This window comes from Cupressus sempervirens, chromosome 1 (assembly GCF_028749045.1).
Source record: "Cupressus sempervirens isolate cs-2001-9-10 chromosome 1, ASM2874904v1, whole genome shotgun sequence".
Lineage (NCBI taxonomy): Eukaryota > Viridiplantae > Streptophyta > Pinopsida > Cupressales > Cupressaceae > Cupressus > Cupressus sempervirens.
Genome location: NC_143118.1, coordinates 836808540 through 836831089, shown reverse-complemented (window position 1 = coordinate 836831089; position 22550 = coordinate 836808540). Strand labels below are relative to the sequence as shown.

Genomic DNA, 22550 nt, shown 5'->3' with positions numbered 1-22550 from the left:
GAGTTGTCAAAATGGTACTTCTTCCTGACTGTAATCCTGCTGTCTGGATTTACTGACGGATTTCGAGTCTGCAACTTTCTGCCCTTCACAATCCGTTTACCGCTACTGTTGTGTTTGTGCGATTTTTTTATAAATCGCAACCTTCCAAATGGTGCCCAAACTGTTGGAGACTGAGTCCGCTGGTTGTCAGGAAGGTTAGTGCTTTGAGTCGCACGAAATTTTGGAGCCAATATGAGAGACTAAAATATACTTTGCGCCCTCTTCAATGTTGATCCCGAAATTTGGAGACCATGAGCAGACCCGCGAATTTTTCCTGGGGCAGATAATCTAAGACACTTCCCAATCACTGATTTCACTAATACCTTCGGCTTGACTCCAAGGATGATGCGTTTTAATCCTTAATGCAAATCGATGTTCATAGTGCTTCAGCAACAATGTCTAGAGGTGCCTCTGCTGTTTCAGATTGGTTTGAGGAATTCCCGCCATAAGACCTGGTTCCCCTTCTTCAAAGTAAACCTATACTACTAACAGTCTTCATGTAGTGATTCTTGCGATTGGCCTTAGGCCCAGATTTCCACTCTGATGAAATGACTGTAACGTCACCTCCAATTTGCAATAATTCAGGTGATATCCCACACCCTCAAAATTGCTATCAATGGGAGTTTTCGTTCCCAGAGATACTTTGAGAATTTGCAGATCAAATGACTACAAATTGCTCCTATAGGAAAGGAAGTTGAATCCACAAAACCGCCTATCCAAATAGGTGCCTCCTGCCTTATATTTATTCACTTTTTTTAAGAAGTCACTGGGAGCTTCTAGAAACATCTTTTATAAAATCTTATTATAATGCACTTTATTATTAAATAACTTTATAAAATTAAATAAATAACTTTATAAAATTAAAAGTGCAATCTCAATTCAACATTAGAACAAGTAGGCCCCACTTACTGGATGTAGGATTAATTATAACTCTCCGAGAGCAAAATGCAATCATCTGGCAACAGGATGACTCTCTCTCCAAAATCATTTTCCTACGAGAGTCAATGATAGGCAAATCTACTGTAGAAGTCATGTCGCTAGAAAGGGGACATGATAGTCCGCCCTTCTTGAAATTGCTTGTCCTCAAGCAATCTCAAAGCTGGATGCTGCAAAATTGTTTCATTTTCCCAAGTGGCATCTTCAACTGGTAGATCTCTCCATTAACCAAATATTCTCTGATCACCCTTCTGCGGAGCTGCTTTTCCTTGCTATCCAAAATGAATTCTGGCACTAAGATCAATTTCCCTTTATCATCCAAGGGAGGTAATACCGCAGAAGGTACCACATTCTGTCCCAACGCCTTTTTGAGGCGCGACACATGGAACACATTGTACACTTTGCTATCTGCTGGAAGCTCAAGCTCATAAGCCAATTCCCCTATTCGCGTGGTGATCCTGAAAGGCCCATAATACCTAGGCTTAAGCTTCTCTGACCCACTCTTTTTGAGAGTAGATTGTCGAAATGGCTGAACCATGAGGTAAACCATGTTGCCAACCTCAAAGCTCCTCTCTGTCCTCTTTTGATTTGCATATTGCTTATACTGATTCTGTGCCTGAGCTATGTTATCCCGGAGAGCATTAATAATGTCCTTACTCTCTTGAATCAAACCCCCGGTACGTAGAACCCGAACATCACCCATCAGCAAGTCAATAAAGCTCGGTGCATCATACCCATATAACGCTTGGAAAGGTATCATCTGAATAGACATGTGAAAAGTGGTATTATAACAATATTCACACAAATAAATCCATCTTGCCCATGCCTTCTGCTGATCAGCCACGTAATTCCTCAAGTAACCTTCCACCCATTTGTTCATTATTTCCGTTTGTCCATCAGTCTGCGGGTGATAACTAGTACTGGGTGTGAGCTCAGTGCCACATAATCGAAACACCTGCCAAAAATGACTCAAGAATCTACTATCTCTGTCGCTTACAACACTTCGGGGTATCCCATGTAACCTGAAAATCTCTCTGAAGAATACCTCAGCTACCTGTACTACTGTGTAAGTAGTGGTGATGGGAAAGAAGTGAGCATACTTCGTTAGTTTGTCCACCACCACATAAATGCAATCGCGTCCTTGGGCCTTAGGCAAACCTGTAATGAAGTCCATGGATATGCGTTCCCACTTTTGATCCGGAATGGGAAGTGGTTGTAGGAGTCTTGCTGGGAAGGTGTGCTCTTGTTTGTTCTGCTGACAGACAGGACACTCACGAACATACTGCAACACATCTGTCTTGAGCCCTTTCCATGTAAACCGTTCTCGCACCTGTCTATATGTTTTAAAGTACCCGGGATGACCAGCTATAGGTGAATCATGAAGAGCCCTCATAATAGCCCGCTTCACCTTGGATCCTGGGACTAAAAATATCCTGTTCTTGTAAATAATCAATTCATCCACAAGTGTATACCTGGTATCAACAATTGTCCCATCAACTATCCCAGAGGCCCAAGAGTCTCTAGCATACTCTGCAACAATCAAATGCTTCCAATTCTCAGAGATCTCAACCATCGCGCTAAGGTGTGGCCTGCGTGACAAGGCGTCTGCTACCACATTCTGAGTCCCCCTCACGTATGATATATCAAAGTCGTAAGCTTGCAGCTTACTCACCCATTTCTGCTGTCTATCATTGAGATCTCTTTGACCAAGGAAATGTCTCAAGCTGTTGTGGTCGGTTTTAATACAAAACTTACCACCTACTAGATACTGCTTGAATTTAGCCAATGCGTGCATGATAGCTAACATCTCCTTATCGTAAATGTTGAATGATCTCTCTGGCCCACTGAGTTTCCTGCTTTCATATGCAATAGGGTGTTTGTCCTGCATCAAAACAACCCCAATACCATCTCCTGATGCGTCACACTGAAGCTCAAATGGCTTCGAAAAATCGGGCAATGCTAATACTGGGCATGAAGTCATGATCTCCTTAAATCTGTCAAAACAAGCTTGTGCCTTTGATGTCCAAACAAAGGCTCCCTTTTTTAGCAAATTTGTCATAGGAGCCACATGTCGTGAATATCCGCAAACAAATCTGCGATAGAAGCCACATAAACCAAGGAATCCTCTCAGCTAGGTCAGGTTCTCAGGAATAGGCCACTCCACTATAGCACGGATCTTATCAGGATCCATCCGTACTCCTCTATTGATAATATGACCTAAGTATAATAATTCGGTCATACCCAAATCACATTCGGATTCTTTGGCATACAAGGACTCTGCCTGGAAGATATTCAATACTGTCTCTAAATGCTCCATATGCTCATGCCATGTCCGAATGTATACTAAGATATCATAAAAAAAAACAACACAAACTTCCTCAACTGATGATGGAAGACCTTATTCATGGTGGACTAGAAAGTAGCTGGTGCATTGGTCAACCCGAATGTCATGACCACAAACTCAAAGTGCCCACAATGACATCTAAATGCAGTCTTCTCTATGTCATGTTCTCTGACTCTAATCTGGTGGTAACCGGATCTCGAATCAATCTTACTAAAGTAGCATGCCCCATGTAGTTCATCTATCAGCTCATCAATCCGCAGAATAGGATATCTATTCTTAATGGTTTTCTTATTCAGCACCCTGTAATCTATGCACATCCATAGTGAACCATCTTTCGTCTTCACCAAAACTACTGAAGAAGCAAAAGGAGACTTACTAGGTCTAATGTGTCCCATTGCAAGAAGCTCCTTGATGGTTTTCTCTATTTCATCCTTGAGCCTCTTTGGATGCCTGTATGGAGTAATCATAACTGGTTTAGCACCCTCTTCTAATTCAGTGATGTGCTCAATCCCTCTATCAGGTGGTGTACATGTGGAATATCGCTGAATACCTTGTTATACTTCTTTCTCAATATCTGGATGTCTGGGTGATATTCTGTCTTTTGTTGTTCCTCCTTTGTTGGCATGAGAGTACACATGGCTGCCCATTCAATATCATTATGCCTCACCAATCTTTCCAATCGCCTGAGAGAAATGGTTCGGATGTCACTATTCTTGATAGCTCTCAACACATGCTGCTTCCCATCTACCTCAAACTTGATCTCCATGTCCTTGAGTCGGAAAGTGACCTCACCCAATAAACGTAACCATGTCATACCCAAAACGATATCCAAGTCACCCATATTGACCACATGGTAATCTGCTTTGAAATCATAATTATTCAGGCGTAAAGGCATGTCTCTAACCATCCTGTTACACTTAAGAGTGTAACCATCAGCAACTTGTACTCGGAGACCCTCAAACTCCTCTGTCTTAATACCACTACGCTCAACCAAACATGCATCAATGAAGTTGTGCGTAGCACCTGTATCAACCAATGTGATCACCTTCTGTCCTGCTAGAACACCACGTAACCTAAAGGATCCCTCCTGCTGAATACTAGACAAATGCCCCTGCTGTAAATGTAACTCAGGTTCCTCTTTTTGCTCTGAATTCCCTATCTCTCCCTTAGGCTCTGTATCACTGTGATCATCCTCATGTGCTGTACTGTCAGAATCTGATCCTTCGTAATATGCCCACATAACTCTATTGGCCTTTCCCTTAGGTCTCAAAGGACAATCATGGTCCCTATCATATGGGCCTTTGCAATAGAAGCATAGCTTCTTCCTACGCAGGTCGTTTAGTGCTTGTGCATCCAGGGGTGTAGTGGATTTTCCTTTGGTATCAACGCTCTCCCCTTTATTCTTATCAAACTTCTTATTATCTCTGAAAGAAGTAGTACTCCTGGAAGTGAACCTGCTAGAAGGTGCTGTAAGTTCCATACTCCGTGCTTTCCTCATAGACTCCTGAAGTGTTGGTGGGTCAAATGCCTTAATCCAACCCTTGAGGGGTTCAGACAATCCCTCTGTGAACAAGATAACCAACTGTCTCTTAGACACATCCTGTACCATAACTGACAACCTCTGAAATTCACTAATATAAACCTCCAAACTGCCTGACTGTCTCAACTGTGCGAGGTCACGAAAATAGATCTCTGGATCCTTCCTATCAAAACGCTCAACCAGTCTATCCACAAAGTCCTGGTAAGATGTCACCTGATTGTGCTGCAAAGTAATCATCCCGTATGACCACCAATCATGAGCTGCGCCCTCCAAATGCAAGGTGGCATACCTGATGGCATCTATCTCTGACATAAGCCTCAATGCTAGGAAAGTATCCAACTTATGAATCCATGCTTGTGCTGTCATTTGTCCACTACCATCAAAAGATGGTAAAGTGGGTTTACTAGTAGCTTGCTGCAACTCATTATCATGACTTCCTCTAGGCCTCCTGTTATGATGACTACTCCTCATATGCTCTCTCCTCTGGTTTAGGTAGCGATCAAAGTTCAGTAGCGCACGCACATGGAGTGCTAATGCCTGCCATTCTGCAGTAGCAGCTCTGAGATCATCCTGAAAATCCTCTGGCAAGTCATCTTCTTCCATCTCCTGGGCCTCCTCCCTAAAGAAAGTGGGACGAGTAGGCCTATTTGCTGTCCATGATTTGCGCCTAGGAGCACCCTGTGAGCTTGCCACACTTCTATTATCATGATCAGGCGTACCTCTAACCTGTTCCTGAATCCTGGGCGGAACAACTCTCTCCATTATGGTAGTCAATGCTTGTAATGACTGGGCTATTTCTTGCTGTCTGGTAGTCATGATTCTGTAGAACTCTCTGGTCTCGTCGTCATCAATTCTAAGTGGACTCTGTGACTATCTCTCACCCATATCTTTGAATTTCTGTTCGCCCTTAAGTGTTGCTCTTCTGCGTATATAATACCTAGGATAAGGTTTCATAAGATGTTTTACCCAACAAGATGGCAAGAACAACGCTCTGATACCACTGAGACGACCCTTACTCTAAAGGCCACTAATAGAACCAATGTTGTATTGTGATAATTTGTCAAATACTTGGTATGCAACTGACAATTGGGTGAGGATGTGATGTCTTAACAAATTCACTGAATTAAGTAGCTATACAAATGTAATAACAATAGCTTCAACAATATTCAGGAAAGAAAATCTTTTGTAATTCGCATTAGAAATTGATCTGTTATAGACTTTAATAGCAAATAATATTTGTAACAACTGAAGGCAAAGAATAATAATGTCTGATTATATTCATTTCTGAACTTAGTTTCCAAACAATAATAACAAGAACCTGGGATTTTGTTCGCTTCCAAGAGTTGTCAAAATGGTACTTCTTCCTGACTGTAATCCTGCTGTCTGGATTTACTGACGGATTTCGAGTCTACACTTTCTGCCCTTCACAATCCGTTTACCGCTACTGTTGTGTTTGTGCGATTTTTTTATAAATCGCAACCTTCTGAATGGTGCCCAAACTGTTGGAGACTGAGTCCGCTGGTTGTCAGGAAGGTTAGTGCTTTGAGTCGCACGAAATTTTGGAGCCGATATGAGAGACTAAAATATACTTTGCGCCCTCTTCAATGTTGATCCCGGAATTTGGAGACCATGAGCAGACCCGTGAATTTTTCCTGGGGCAGATAATCTAAGACACTTCCCAATCACTGATTTCACTAATACCTTTGGCCTGACTCCAAGGATGATGTGTTTTAATCCTTAATGCAAATCGATGTTCATAGTGCTTCAGTAACAATGTCTAGAGGTGCCTCTGCTGTTTCAGATTGGTTTGAGGAATTCCCACCATAAGACCTGGTTCCCCTTCTTCAAAGTAAACCTATACTGCTAACAATCTTCATGTAGTGATTCTTGCGATTGGCCTTAGGCCCAGATTCCGCCCTGATGAAATGACTGTAACGTCACCTCCAATTTGCAATAATTCAGGTGATATCCCACACCCTCAAAATTGCTATCAATGGGAGTTTTCGTTCCTTGAGATACTTTGAGAATTTGCAGACCAAATGACTACAAATTGCTCCTATAGGAAAGGAAGTTGAATCCACAAAACTGCCTATCCAAATAGGTGCCTCCTGCCCTCTATTTATTCACTTTTTTTAAGAAGTCACTCGGAGCTTCTAGAAACATCTTTTATAAAATCTTATTATAATGCACTTTATTATTAAATAACTTTATAAAATTAAATAAATAACTTTATAAAATTAAAAGTGCAATCTCAATTCAACATTAGAACAAGTAGGCCCCACTTATTGGATGTAGGATTAATTATAACTCTCCGAGAGCAAAATGCAATCATCTGGCAACAGGATGACTCTCTCTCCAAAATCATTTGCCTACGAGAGTTGATGATAGGCAAATCTACTGTAGAAGTCATGTCGCTAGAAAGGGGACATGACACAACAAGCATGAGTTTCTGACTCTTGGCATCCAACTTAGTGCATGACGCATCAGGGATCCAAACAAAAGCAAGGGAGCCAAAAACCTTCAGGTGATTGATTTTGGGCTTGTGAGCTGATCAGGCCTCTTCCAGAGTTTTACCTTTGACCTCCGTTGTGGGCGACTAGTTCAACAGATAAACTACAATATTAGCTACTTCTGCCCAAAACTTCTTTGGAACATGTCTATGTTTGAGCATGGATCGAGCCATCTTGGTGATTGTCCTGTTCCGACGTTCAACTACATTGTTTTGTTGTGGCTTTTGGGGTGTGGTTAATTGGTGTTTGATGCCATGTGTATCCAAGAAGCTGGAGAAAACACTGGAATAGAATTCCCCCCCATTGTCTGATCTAAAAGTAATAATAGATTTCCCAGACTCTTTTTCAACTAAAGGTTTAAACTTTTGAAATATAGGAAATGCATCTGATTTTATTTTAAGGAAATACACCTACATTTTTCTATTGAAATAATCAACAAACAATTGAAAATACTTGGACCCAAGAACAGAAGAAGTGGCCATAGGGTTGTAAATATCGACATGTACAAGCTGGAGTACCTGAGAAGCTCGTCATGAGTCACCATTGGTGAAAGGTGTGCGATGTTGCTTCCCAGCCTGGCATGCGTCACAAACTCCAAGCTGTTGAGTTTGAATCTCTGGCAATCCAAGAACAAGATCATCCCCAAGCAAGTTGTGAGAGATAATGGACATTTAAGTGCCCATATCGTTGATGCCAAAGTGTGCTGATAGAAGACCGCCGAGCAGCCATAGCTAAGTCTTGAGAATTACCAAAATTAGTAAGTCTAAAAAGACCATGATCCTTAAGAGCCATTGCAACAGTAGACTTGTCGCCCGATCAGTGATGGTGCACTGATGTGAATTGAAGGTGACATCCAAGTATGGAGAATGTCACAACTGACTGATTGAGAGTAGATTTAGTTCCATCCCTAGAACGTGGTACACATCAAGGAATATGAGATTCCTCCTAGTAGACTGAATTTGAATGTTGCCTTTGCCGACAACTGTGTACTCTTCTCCGCTACCAAAAATAACAGAGTATGAATAAGGTTGGTAGTCAGTAAACCAGTCTTTGTAGTGAGTGAAATGATGGGGCACCTAAATCAGTGTGCCAGGTAGATGACAACATGATTTGCAGGTCTTTTAGCCATGAAGGCGTAAAAGGCAGATTCCGCCTGCTCAGTGTGCTTTGCATTGTTCGCTTTGGGCTGCGAACCTGATTTCTTAGATTGTGCACCTAAGCGTTTTCGACATTCAACCTTCATGTGTCCAAACTTGTGGCAGTAGTTGCATTGGATGTTCTTCTTTGGAGAACCATCTGATGCTGGAACAAAAGACTTCTGCTGAAACTTGCCTTTATCCTTCTGAAAGGATTTCCCAGCAAAGGCTTGCTCTATGGAGGTGGAACTGGAGCTGCTACCGTATTGTTGCTTCCATTGATCTTGTTGAAGCAGGAGGGTGCAAAGATCAGTGAACTTCAAATCAACACTAGAAGATGTGATGTTGAGAGTCTCGATAAAATGCTCATAGGACTTTGGTAAACTCCGAAGATATAACCACAATATCCTCTTCCTCCATCTTGTGACCAATGGCAAGTAACTGATCACGGATTTCCTGAATCTAATTCAAGTGTGCTTGGAGCGAGGTGTTCTCATCCATGATAATAGAAAATAGAGTGTTTTTTAGAAAGAAGGCTTTGCTTTTGTCAGAAGTCTCCTGAAGACTTTGAGATGTGTCCAAATTTTTGCAGCTGTCTTGCCGGATGGAATATGAGAAAGTTGATCATTAGCCATGGATAATTTGGGAAGCATCATTGCCTCCCGATTATTCAGATACCATGTATCCTGATTAGAACCAGGAGTAGTCGGACGCTTCATAACATCCATAACAAGTTGATTAGTGTTCCGATATTCAAAAATCACGATGATCCGCTGCTTCCAAGTGCCATAATTTTGACTAATGAATTTTGAGTTGTGCTCGAGCAGAATGTTTGTTAGAGATGCCATGGCACATTTTTCAATGAAAAATTGTGAAAATCTGTGAAGGCACGTTCTTTGAGGCAAAAAAAAGACCAAGAAAAAATGGAGTGATCCAAAAGAGAGCTCGAAAAACCCAAAAGGAATATGGTGTCATTTTTTGGATCCGTTGGCTCAAAAATCGAAGCACCCAGAAAAATTTGGTGATAACCCAGTTGAGCTCTCGAAAAATCCACCAAAAACATGTGATCAAATTTTTTTCGACCCCAAAAATTAGGGTTTCGAGCAAAACCCTAGCCGGCTGCAAAAAACTCCAAATAATGGCGGTTTTGAGCAAAAAGGTTATTGAAACTAGGTCGAAAAAGGCAGTATGAATAGACAACCAATGCTAGAAGGAGAGATTGATGCCCAAAGGTCACACAAACAGAAGAAAAAATGACACATTTTGTTCTAGTTTTGGGTGAAAAACATCCTGCATTTTTTTTTCTGATTTGCAGAGCAGTGATTCAAAAATAATTGCCAAACTCATAACTTGACCTTGCAAAAATACGCGTGGAGAAGATGCCGTGTTCCTTAGCTAGTGAAAACGGGAGCAGGAAGAAAACACGAGTTCATGAAAATCACAATTTGAGGGCAGACTGCTCTGCGAAAATACTAAAATCGCACGGGATGCGAGTTTGTTTAGTCATGAACTCGAGATCATGCAATTCTAATAGAGAAAGCTAAAAAGTGAAAGCAAACTAAAGCTAACTAGATATTTACAATAGATTACCATTAACTAATAATAGACTACTATCTATTATCGTAATACGAATTGCTGTTACAAATTGTCTATCAGCTGGCCATACCAATCTGGGCAATGTTGGGAGTTTTGTGAGAGCCATCAAGGTTGGACCAGGACTTCACACATTCAAAGGCTCTATATACATACTTGTTGAGGGTTGTACTGCCACAGAATGAGCTGTCTATATTAGGGACTGCTACAGAAGCTCCATATAAGTCTGAAATACTCCATTAAGGTTGTCCTACAAGATGATTGAGGCCCGTACGAGGCTTGTAGCTGAGTTCTGGGCAGTGATTGAGTCTGTGACAAAGATCCGGGTAGTGATTTGCTAAATAAACAGAAGTTAGCACTCAATAAACGCCCCCTGCCAGCATCCAACGTGCTTCCAAACGCATCCCGCATCCGTTCGTATCTGCTTCTGCCTCTAGGCTCCAGGAGGCCACATCAGTAACTAAGCTTAAAAGCATGATATTTACAGTACATGACATGAATTGTAATGATTTTGGTAGAAAACTTTATTTTCATTAATATTTCAAATCTCACTTTGCAAATCAAATGTGATCCAAAATGTTGATGCAAATAAGATAGTTGTATGCCAGAAGCTTTACAATCTACTAAATACTTTTAAAATTATAAGATTTAATTGCACAATTGACAACTATTCTCATTGAGGAATATTTGATCTTCTAAGCATGTAGGGTAATATGTCTCTAGGGGGGTTTTATTTAGATCCAAAAGTTTGGCCATTGATATATTGACTAGATGCTACCCGACTTCTATTTTTTCTTTGGCTTGCTTTAATAAACTAATCCTTTTCCATCAAACTTTCTATGTCCTCTATTTGAATTCTATGGTATCTTGCAAGAATGTTTTGCCATGCCGAACTTTCTACCCTACAAATATTAATGCCTGATAAGTGTTTCTTGCATCTATTCCAAGTTCTCTTCCTGTTTATTTTGTCACCTTCTTCTTATTTTGTCACCTTTAAATAATTATTTGGATTTTTCTCATGAATTACCCTGAATATTCTTCCCATTTCTCTTATAGATAATTGCAAGCTTCCTTTATAAATTATATGCAGTGTTAAAGTGGTGATATCATATTGAGACAATTACTAATGTCCTTTACCGTGTGTTATTCGAAATACAAATTTACAGTAACAATGTAATATACTATATCGTGTGGCTTTTGTTAATGGCAGAATAGCAGCTGTACTTTTCACAGTATATATGTTTGTGTTATGTGGTTCAGACTTCAGAGAATGCTACATGAGTGGTTTTCCTTGTCTATTACTGTGGTTAGTGCTTAGAATCGATTTTGTCTGTCGTAGGAATCAAGGAAAGCTGCTAATGAGAAATCGCAACTTCCAGACTTTGCAGATGAAGGTAAATTCATACTTTTTGTGTCCATCTATCTTTTATCATTGATAATTAGAGGATGGTGACTTGAATTCTCTTCATGTTTCTTTAACTATGGACTTTTTAGATCAATTTATGTAGTAGTATAGGATACTGTTAGTCTTTTATTAGATCAGCATAAGATCTGCTTGTCTTTGGTGAAGCAAATTAATTGTGCACTTATCCTCAAGTCACAGGGCATACCTTCTGATCAATTGCTGGTTTGAGGAGAACGCTCAATGCCATTCCATTTCTCTTGAAAGCTTAATTACACCAGTTATTGCTTGCAACATATTTTTTTACTTTAAAACAATTTTCTGCTTAATTCTGGGCAGAAAAAATTGCCTTTGCAATTATCTAATACCTTAGAATTTTGTTCATGGCATTGTGATGCAATCCTAAATAATATTTTTAACAAATTATCTGGCAGGCATGAACCTTGTTCTTTCTAATTGTGTGCAGAAGAGCTAGTAAAATCTCTAGAACTTCAATTCGAGACTGACATGGACTTGGAAACAAGTAAGTTCCTTCCTGCAGGCTAAAAATATTTTTCAGTTCCCCAGAATATTGGACTTCTTACCTTTAGACAAATTCAATATTTGAGTTGGCCTAACAGCATTGAATGTGAACTACACTTTTTATGAGTCTTATTTGTGGTAATCCATAACTTGCGTAAACTCATTGTGCACTTTTTTCACTGTTAGAATAATGAGTTCCCATTAATATTCTAAATGAATTTTGGTACAACCCTCTATAAGATGTGATTCTATGATAAGATGCTTTGCTTGGGAACCTAAACAGTTCAGTGAATATGTGAACACTAAAAAAATATTACTCAATTGCCAGTTTCAACTGATACAAAATGATATTCTGCGGATAAATGTCTTTTCCATATTGAACAAGAAAGAAATGAACCAACTATTTTAATTATCTTATAGAATGCAATGGAAGCTCCTTTACTTCTTAAGTCCTGGCCCTAATTCTAGTGGACCCCAGGACATAATTTGAAATGTTATTACAACCATTGTTTTTGTTGTCAACTGCAATTTTCCTTCCTGCTTTTATCTTACTAATTGTTTTTGCTAATGTTTATTTATTTTTTGTTTCTCAATACTCAAGATGTTAATATTGAAACTAAAATACTCCAGCTCCTTCAAATTTCAGAATTAAGATGAAATTGAAATAAAATTTTAAAACTAGAAAGGAAGTCTAACTCTACAATTTGGTTTGAAGAATCTGAAATCCATAAATGCCAAGGAGAAGAAATCTGTAAGTGATCCAAGAAATGAACATTAACTGTTTGCCCTTAAGAAAATTGGACCACGAAGCAGGAAATACAACTGAAAAATATTTGGTCACCAATCATACAAAATTTGGTGAGCAATCATAAACTTATTGATAATGTAGACATTCAAGTAAGCATGCACACACATATTGTGTGTGTGTGTGTGAGAGAGAGAGAGAGAGAGGTTTATATTTTGTAGTAAAGTCGCCTTAATGATTTAGTAGTTATTTGTGATATATGAGTCAACATCCTGAACAACATAATATTATAATTATTATCATATTATGTAATGTTATTACTGCACAATCATGTTTCAGTTTTTATCATTCTGTAAGCTTTTTCATTTCCAATATGGAACCAGGGTGGTTGCTGGGTTTTGGGGTTTTACTGTTTTCCTTGCATTCTGTAAGGTCTTCTATGTCCAATTTGGTATCAGGGCAGTTTTACTGTCCAGCTTGTTACTGGCCTTAGTTGGCTCGGTTGTGGTTCTGCTGCACACTTTGAAAAAAATTGAGTGCTCAAAGCAAGTCTATGCTAAGAATATATTCGCATGGAATAACGAAATAGGAGTTCGGTTCTGTTCAACAGGTCTTCAGTACCTGTGTAATGATTAATAGGCACTATCGGAGGCATTTGTATTTCATTTTCAGAAGTGAAATTCCCGGACCTATGGAAAATGACCCATCACAAAAGGTTTTGCCAAGGATTTTTTTAATATTCAACAGAAATAGTTGAGGGCTTGAAGATGATTGGGTATTGTCCTAGTCTCAACCATAAGCAATGTCATCCAAAGATTGATAGATGTTGCTCTGAGTAGTCCACTAGTACCTTTTGAGAAATCAGTGTGTTTGGGTTCCAAGGGGTGTATGGTTGCAAGGCTGAAACTTGAAGGAGTTGATGGAAGGGCATCACTGGGAGTGGAGCCTGCGGCCTAATTTGATCAACACAAGGAAAATTATTCGGTACAGACTTTGTAAGGATTAATAGTTTGAAAGCTGTTCTTGATTCTCTGGGTTGTAGTGCATGTACACTCTTGGTAGAGTGATTTATTTTGGTTAATACCATTAGCGAATGAGTCCTCACCTTGCTAACTTTTAATATCCCCTGCCAGAACATTAAATTATTTATTATAGATTTTTGCCAGTCCAGCTTTTACAGACTAAAGATTTTTATTATATCTGGATGATGATTTCTCAAAGTTTTTTTTATTCTATATATATACTCTTTTATTCTTAGAGTCGTGACTATGCTTAAATAATAATTATATTATCAAATATATATTAATAACATATATTATATTAGTAATATAGATTGTATCAAATATATTAATATAAATATTACTACTTATAATATATTTACTTCATATATTTAGATTATTTATCTAAATATTGTATAATATTTATTTCTCATATTTCATATTAATATATTATGTAATGAATATAGAAAATGTTAACATTATTAATATTTTATTAACATTTTATTTATTTATTATTTAATTATATGGATTCTATTTTGACAGGGATATCATAGCCCTCCCCTCTTATATTTTGCTTGCCCTCAAGCAAAAACTATTTATACATGACTTTTGTAGAACCATCATACGAAGCATATAATTGGATGCAAGAAGATTTAGTAGACATCATAATGCATGAAAATACAAAACATACACAAAGTAGACATATGAATGCATGAAAACATGAAGCAAACATGCACGATGTAGACACATAATACATGCATTCTTGATTAATGCCTTACAATTCACTAGAGCCAAGAAGATGATTTACAAAATTTACTTCTTTGATAAAATCCTGCAACCACAAGTGATCATTATTAGACATGTATATATAAGTTTCAAAGAAAATATCAGTCAAGATAATTTATTCCAAGCTGATCCCATTCTTCCACTCAAGGTGGCTTACTTAAGGGGATGCTTGTTTTGTTTTGCACTTATTATCATTCTTTAGTTGAGAAGAACATTTAGGATGTAAAAAATTGCTTACACACCAAACTCAACCGTCTTCCTCAAAGTTTTGTGGATCCAAGCCCATAATCCCATCTTGGAATGATCTCAAGGCAACTTGATTCCGTCTTGGTCAAACCTCAAGGCAACTGTAGGGACGCTGATCCTGCTCATCTCAGAATAACTGATTGTTTGGACTAGCCTAAATACACCTTTGTTCTCTATCCTAAGGCTACCTTTATAGATAAGTAATAAACTATATGTGAAAAAAGGTCATGTTATTCCAATTATAACTCTGGTCTAGAAAGAATGCTAAGATGCAATAGGTCGCTCTGACACCAAACTCAATGATCTTCATCAAGGTTTTTGTGGATCCAATCCCACGATCCCATCTTGGAGTGACCTCAAGGCAACTTGATCCCACTTGGCCAAACCTTAAGGCAACTATAAGGACGCTGATCCTTAGCCATCTCGGAATGACCCATTGGCTGGAATTACACAGGCCTTTCCCTTATTGCATCCCTATCTGTTCCTTCTAGCTTAGATTTTATAATTGTATTGAGCATATATATTATTTAAATGAGTTGATAACATGCTTACCTCAAAGATGCATAAGTTATTCTACGAATAGAATATCCTTCCTTTGATGTTGGCCCTTCCCGGGTACTATGTGTAATAAGACGTCTGCTGGTTATCGGCTATATGTGCCACCTATATTAATTGTGTTCTCAATTCCTTCTTCTTTTCATTATAATAACCTTTTGTAATGGAACCTACACAAAACTTCTGGCTAATAACCTCCCGAAGAGGTTCCAGGGCGGAGTAAAGGAAAACAGGGAAAGGTGGTCCTGAATTGAGGTATGAGGTATTATTCTCAGTCTGCTGTAACTCCAATGCTTGCAGTCTTTGCATTCTGTAGTCTGCATTTTCCACACCGTTGTCCAATTTTAGTCTTAAGTTTCTATGGTAGCCCTCAGATAAATCGACCAACATATAGGTGATCATATAATGTTTTCTTCAGTGTCTAGAATAACTGCAATATCCTTGGTAATGGAGTCACCCAACTGTTACTCCTGATTCGATCTTTACAAGTAACACTAGTCTCTGGGATCATAATGCACAAGACTCAACTACTCTTATATCCCTTTTACTCTTGCAATCAATATGAATATTTCAGGCACACTGAAAGTCTCATAACATTAAGATTCCCAACAATATTTATTCCAACATTTTCACTCTTCAATGATGATTTCCGTTTCCAGAAATACTGTCAAACAGTTGGCTTGCAGGTGTAAAGATTTTTTTCCATTCTTTCTTTTCCATAAATCATTTAGCTTCAGATAGGACCGCTAAGCATTGTAACTCCAGCTTGGTGCTATCTAGAGACTCTGTGAAGCACATATACAACTCGATTACTAGTCCTGCTTATTAAGTGTTACCCATGAATGGTCCACATTTATCTTTTACATGGTCATGGTATTTTAAAGCCGCTGTTAAGAGAAGGTCTCCTATCTAAGTCCCCATTGTGAGTATTGACTAGTTCGGCATTCTTTGTTTCCAAGTTTTTGGTCGAACAAATCTCTGAACTTGAACATTGAACATTTTGTTCAAAGTTCAAGGTTCATAAGTTCATCAGTTTTCCCTGGTCAAGACAGTTCAAAGTCGGAAAAGTCATTTGTCCCAAAGGATACTTTTGCTCATCATTGAAGTTTAACATGAACATTGAACACTTTGTTCAAGGTTCAAAATTCATAAGTCCACCTTCATGTCTAGTCCTTGTTGTCAAAGAGCACAGTGTCCAATATATCTTGACTTCTGAACTTGAACATTGAACTGTTTTTCTAGTTCAATTGTTCATGTTCGCTTGGTCAGAAAGACTGATACCATCGGTACCACGTGCCCAAGCATGCGGCAGGTGGCTCAACGAAAGCGCAACTTTTTACTGAGATCTATGGAAAGATATGTATTAATTGGAAGTTAATGATAATGATGGCAAGGCATGTCATGACACATGTGGAGCCCGAATGAGCTTTTAATGATAGAAAGTACTTCTCCCGTCACCGGTCTTGTTAGTCGCTTGCATGCTTTAAATCCAGATTTTATGTTTTAAAAGAAGCTACCTCGTTTTCATTCCTTTTTACCATTTCTGTTTTTAGTAAAAGATTGGTTTAGTCTTTTCTAGAGATATGCGAAGGTAGCTTAAGCATTTCCTTTCAGCAAAGCTTGCATGCATCTGGCATGGTGAGTCTCTTGCCCTTCGTTATCAAGTGTATTTCTTTTCCTGTATTATCTTAAGGGTTGTCAATTCCTTTTGTTCTATTATGTTTTGGTTAACCTCCTTACCATGGCTGCCACATTTCGCCCTAAGTTACCCGATAAAGTTAAGGAGTCTTTTATAAGTAGCATCCTACCTGATATTGAAGACACATTCCTTGCAAAGGAAGACATGGGTAAATTATTGGCTAGATTTGCAAACCCAAAACCCGGTTCTATATCCTGGAAAGTCTTAGATAGTGGATTGTTGCAAGCTTCTGCTTTCTCTGAAGCTTTCCCTTGCCCTGAATTGGTCCTAGCATGCAGAGATATGTATGACGTAGCTGAAAAATGTATCCGTGCCTTTAATGGTGGAGTTCTGGTGTATGTTAATTGAGTTGCTATAATGGATGCACTAAGGATTCCTCCGCATGAAATCTATGAGGACTAGACTATCAACTCTTCCTACACTCAATTCTCTACGGATGTCATTGAATTTAATAATACCATTGCAAAAGGTTGGCTTTTCAAATCTGAGAGAGGGGGCTCCCACCTTCCGCGTCCACTAACCAAAGAACATATGATCCTTGAAATTAAAGATGTCATTATGCTGCTGAATAGAGTGAAAGGGAACCCACATGCCTTTCATTGGGAGAATTGGATGTACTTCTTCATCCAAACAATCTTGGGAGGAGATAGATTTATAGACTGGGCAGACATCATAGCTACTAGGTTGCAGGAAGAACTTTCTCAAGTTTCTGGAATTTTTGGTTTTTATATGTCTTCCTATTTGTTTTACATCTTGGCTTGTGGTAAAGAATGGAAAGGTTTACCACACTTAGATTGGAATCAGAGTATGCTGATTTATGAGTACTATCCTCTCTTGCAAAAGAGTAAAAACCTAGAAGGTTTCAAAGTAGTTCAAGACACATTCCTGGCTAAATTAGTGTTTGAATTGCAAGGGAAAGAGAACGCGAGGATAATAGAGAAAGCTGCTCAATTGACTGATATTTATGGTAGCTTCTTTACCCAATTTCCAAATTTCACCTACCTCAGGGTTGGAGGATATGAAGGAAAGCCTCTAAGGTTACCTTGGCACTGCTTGGATTGTTTGTGCTGACTGAAATATGTAGACAATTGGCAGAGGTCAAAAAGAATTGTAAAAATCGGAAAGGCTTTGGCTACACTTTCCTTGTTGAACTCAGGCCTTACAAATGCAAGAGAATCCAAGATGCCCTTAAGCTTAGAGCTGAAATTAAATCCATGAACCTGTTAACCTATTCTACTAGACCTAACTTTCATAGTCAAGAATTTTCCCTAAGGTACTTCGAGCTAGATCCCTCTGCTCTCCATGTTCCTCATTCAGAAGATTTTTTTGGGCTAACTGTCAAGATGATTTTGAGGTTAGGAAGAGGTTATGGTCTAGATTATCACTAGCATAGATCAAGGATTTTGGTCTCCTGCTAGATACCTCTAGAGTAATTGAAGGAGAAAATGAGGAAATTGTTAACCCAACTTACATTGAGCAAGTGGAAGCTTACCCATTGCTGGAAATTGACTGGACAATACTAGAGGAGGGTGACTTGCATATAAGAACCTTGCCTGTCTTAACCAGAACAAAACAATGACTCATAGGCAAGAGATAGTTAAAATCAGTGGTTCGTAGTGTTCAAAAGGTTCATGCTAGCTCTAGTTCACCCTTAGTTGTTCTTGATACTAATGAAGTTGTTCCTTCTCCCGCTGTAGGAAAACTAAAGTCAATAGTTGAACTTGAACTCTTTAATCAAGGTTCAGTTTATCTTCCTCCCTCTGTCAATTGGACTCGCTTTCGTAGTAGAAAGAAACAGGAACAACGAGTAGCTTGAAGGAGACTTGTGATAAGTCAGTAACAATTGATCTTGATTTAAGAGAAGAAACTTCTATTGGAGCCCCAAGCGGTGAGATTGAACAAGGGAATCAACAAGTAATAGAGGAGCTAACACTTTAAGTTCAATGGCGTTCAGTTCATCACCCGTGCTACAAACCCCTCCTAAAGTGAATCCTTTTGTCTCTAACTGGTTTGAGTTGTCTGTGAGTAAAAAAAGGAGCATAGTGCCAACAACTCTCCCAATGGGTGACATGGTAAGCAAATGTCTTGGGAAGACTCCTAAAGCTAAAAAGGCAAAAATTGAGACTATACTGAATATTGATGAGAATACAGGGCAGTGGGTAGCCAAAGTGATGAAACCAACAACTTATAAGGGCATAGATGAAATACTTCCCCAAGATTATACAACTGAGAAAGTCGTCCTTGGTCCTGCTTCCAAGGTGGCAGATATGAAGATATGGACCGCAGGGAACTCCAGGATTTCCCATCGCATATGGAAGGATCAGAGGGATAAACAAGAGCTAAATCAGTCGCTGCGAAAAATGGCTGAATATATTCATGAGATCTAGAACCCAAATATAGAAGCTTTGCCTACTACCATTTTTGTTATCGATGTTGAATCTCCCCTGAATAAGAGTTTTATTGAATAGGTCAAAAGGGATTGTTCCATTTCCCAAGCCTATGGTGAGTGGTTGAATGCAGTTCATGCCCAGGTAGCCAGTTATTTCTCCCACTTTACAAATACTAATGCAAGAGCTGATAAAATGATGACTGCCCTAGAATCAGAGATGAACACTTGGGAATCTAAAAAGATTAAATGGGATGAGTATGTCATCGACATTTCAGAGGTTCAAGAATACGGCATAGACAGATTCTTGACTGAAAATTCGGAAGCCAAGTTTGATGGTGATTTTTTGTTCATCGCCAGAGCTAACCTGGATGGAGGAACATAGTGATTGAACAAGGATTAGAAGAATGCTCTGAACTACTAAAAGAAGTGGGGTGTTTGAAAGAAATCCTAGTAGCTAATATTAAATGCATCGACGTCAAAATTATGGAAAATGAAGATTAGAATGGAAAACTCCTGAAAGAGGTGGAAACAACCTTTTTCTCCAAGGTCAAGCTGATGAAGGAAACAAGTGAAGTCTTAGTAAAGGACTTAACCATTGTCACCAGAGCAGATTCTATGATGATCATCTGCACTGATCATTTGGATGTACAAGATAAAAAGCTTGATTATATCTACAGGATTATGAAAATGTGAAAGCTTCGCTTGGAGTAGCTTGGTGTCCCGCAACAATAGGAATTGATTGGTTTCTTCACAGCGCACAAGGCTTGGAAGGAAAGCGGTGGCAGTTGTTCTAACTCCCAAGACCCCATGCCAATGTTAGCGAAACAGTTGGAGCTTAGGAAATGATCGAGGGGCCCCTTGTCTTATTTTACTGTTTTTAGTTAGCTTTGCTTTAAAACTCTTTCCGTTTAAACAGTTGGCAACTCCTTAAGGAGTTGGTTTTTGAAACTAATTCGGTTAGCCTTGCATGGCTATATTTGTTATGTTTTGATCGACCTGAAGGGTCGGCTCTCTGGACTTAGAATTTTATTTTGCTGATTAAGTTAGTAGTTCTTTCTTTTTTGTTGAATGGACAGTAAAGTTAATGATAATAGAACTGATCCTATGGTTATTTCTGGTGCATCTCTTCGATAATCGTGTGGTTATCTCGTTTGATGGTGGTTTCGTATGTTTTGCATAGATGTTATTTCATTGACTATGCTGAAGTTATATTTTCCTTTGTTTTGGTTTGGCAAGCCTGATCACAATCTGGAATTTTTAAGTATGTGTCGTATGGCATATAGCAAATATTAATTGCCCAATCTACAACATTCTTTTGTGTTTATGAGAGGATGTTTTCACTTTCCTTAAGTTCTTTCAGGTTAAAAGAGTAGATGTTATAATTCATTTACGATAAGAGTTGTATTGACAAATCATTGTAGAAGGGAGTGCGCCTTTAAACATAGAGAGTCATTGCAAGTTTTCAAGACTCATTTGTGGTGAAAGTTGTTTTCCTATTAATATAATTTGAAATATCTCGGAGGAAAAACTATTCACTAACACTAAGCAAATTGTGGCATATTAAAAAACACTAGAGATTGTTGGTATGGCCTACAAAACTCACAGAAAAGCTTACAATGTCAAGCTTGGGAGAAGTTTAATCCTTAAGCCCATAATATTTGCCTTCTAATATTTCATTAAACTTCATTCATGGGAACCCAATCAATAATCACTTGATTATTTGTTGCAGCGTATCATCCACCCTTGTAGACAAGATGTTACCATGCTATTAATATTAGAGATACAAAGCAGAGGTTAACAATATGAGATTCTCCAGTCCTAACTTAGTGAGTTGTTGCCCCATTCTTACCTCTCATGTCGTGTTCAAAGGTGGATAGTTAGTGTGATACTCACACCATGGGGTTTAACACTTTAGATTGTAGATGAAAAGTTCATACACGATTTTGTCTTCTGCATTCTGTAGCAACCCGATGATACTTTCCACTGTTTAACAGAGGTATTGTATTTGGAGTTGCTCTCATAAGGAATCTGTTAGGACCATTTCAGTTGTGAAGTTGATTGTTTCTGGGCTAAATCAGTGTACCCACTTCAGATGCAGTTCTTCCTCGCTGTTTTAAGATACCGTGTAAAGGATTTGTGACTCATCAGTTCCCTTTACATGCAGCCACGATGCCAAACTTGTCACTTGAGTCAATCCATGGAAACTGTCGGCTATTCCAGACCCATTCATGACAATGAGGAGGACCAATCACTATACTTATCGGCTCTCTAAAAATTACCCAGCCCTATATAAAATAATGCTTGCCGCTAGCACCAATAGGAGCGATTCTATATAGTAATATTTTTCTTCCAAACAATATCACCGACACCATTAGGATAACAGCCGCGTACAAAGTAGGTCCCTATATTGGTTGTATTTGCCAATATTTATTTTGGCACTTTATATTTTAAAATTTTGTGGTAAGTTCGGCCACGCTAAAATTCACTTGCACTGCACTTTCATCTTCCACAAATGATTAGCTCCAATTAAAATTTCCAAGACTTCTTCGTGTTTACCGTATGGAGTAAATAGTTTATAAATGCATAAGACAATAGTCAAGACCATGTAACACAACAATACTCCTTTATTATTTGCATATATGCCGAAGAGATTACATAATGCTTACAATGATGATTACAACAATGATCCAAAGTTGTACATATACCATCTCAAGCCCGAAGGGGCTTGTCGGCTACATAACAAGAACCTTCCTGAAGGGGCCCTTCGGCTACATAACAATTACTGACGATATCAACCCATCGGCTATTCAATATTTACCGACGATATCATCCCCCCCAAAAGAAAAAGTTGTTTCCAGACGACAATTACAAAATATTCAAGGCAGATGAACAAAACGTAATACATTAACTGACTAACTACAACAAGATGGATCTGTTTCTATCACACCACTTTCACATTCATCCCGTGCCGGCACCAAACTGGTCTCCAAACCACGTTGCATCTGTAGCCTTTGCTAACACAATACTGTCTCCTTAATCAAGCTGACCTTGATAGCCACTCGTGCTGCTATCTCTACTTCCAACTACTGGGTACCTTGAGCCAAGTGTCG

The 22550-nt window shown here is 38.8% G+C and overlaps 1 protein-coding gene across 2 annotated transcripts in view; it reads left to right on the top strand.

Moving 5' to 3' along the window:
* Window positions 1-22550, top strand: part of LOC149580455 (protein REGULATOR OF FATTY ACID COMPOSITION 3, chloroplastic-like) — a 134127-nt gene that overhangs the window by 31313 nt on the left and 80264 nt on the right. For both annotated transcript variants that reach the window (XM_089791118.1, XM_089791109.1), the window contains exons 3-4: window positions 11438-11492; window positions 11967-12023. In XM_089791118.1, coding sequence (XP_089647244.1) covers window positions 11438-11492; window positions 11967-12023 — 112 coding nt within the window. The remainder of the gene's footprint in view (window positions 1-11437; window positions 11493-11966; window positions 12024-22550) is intronic.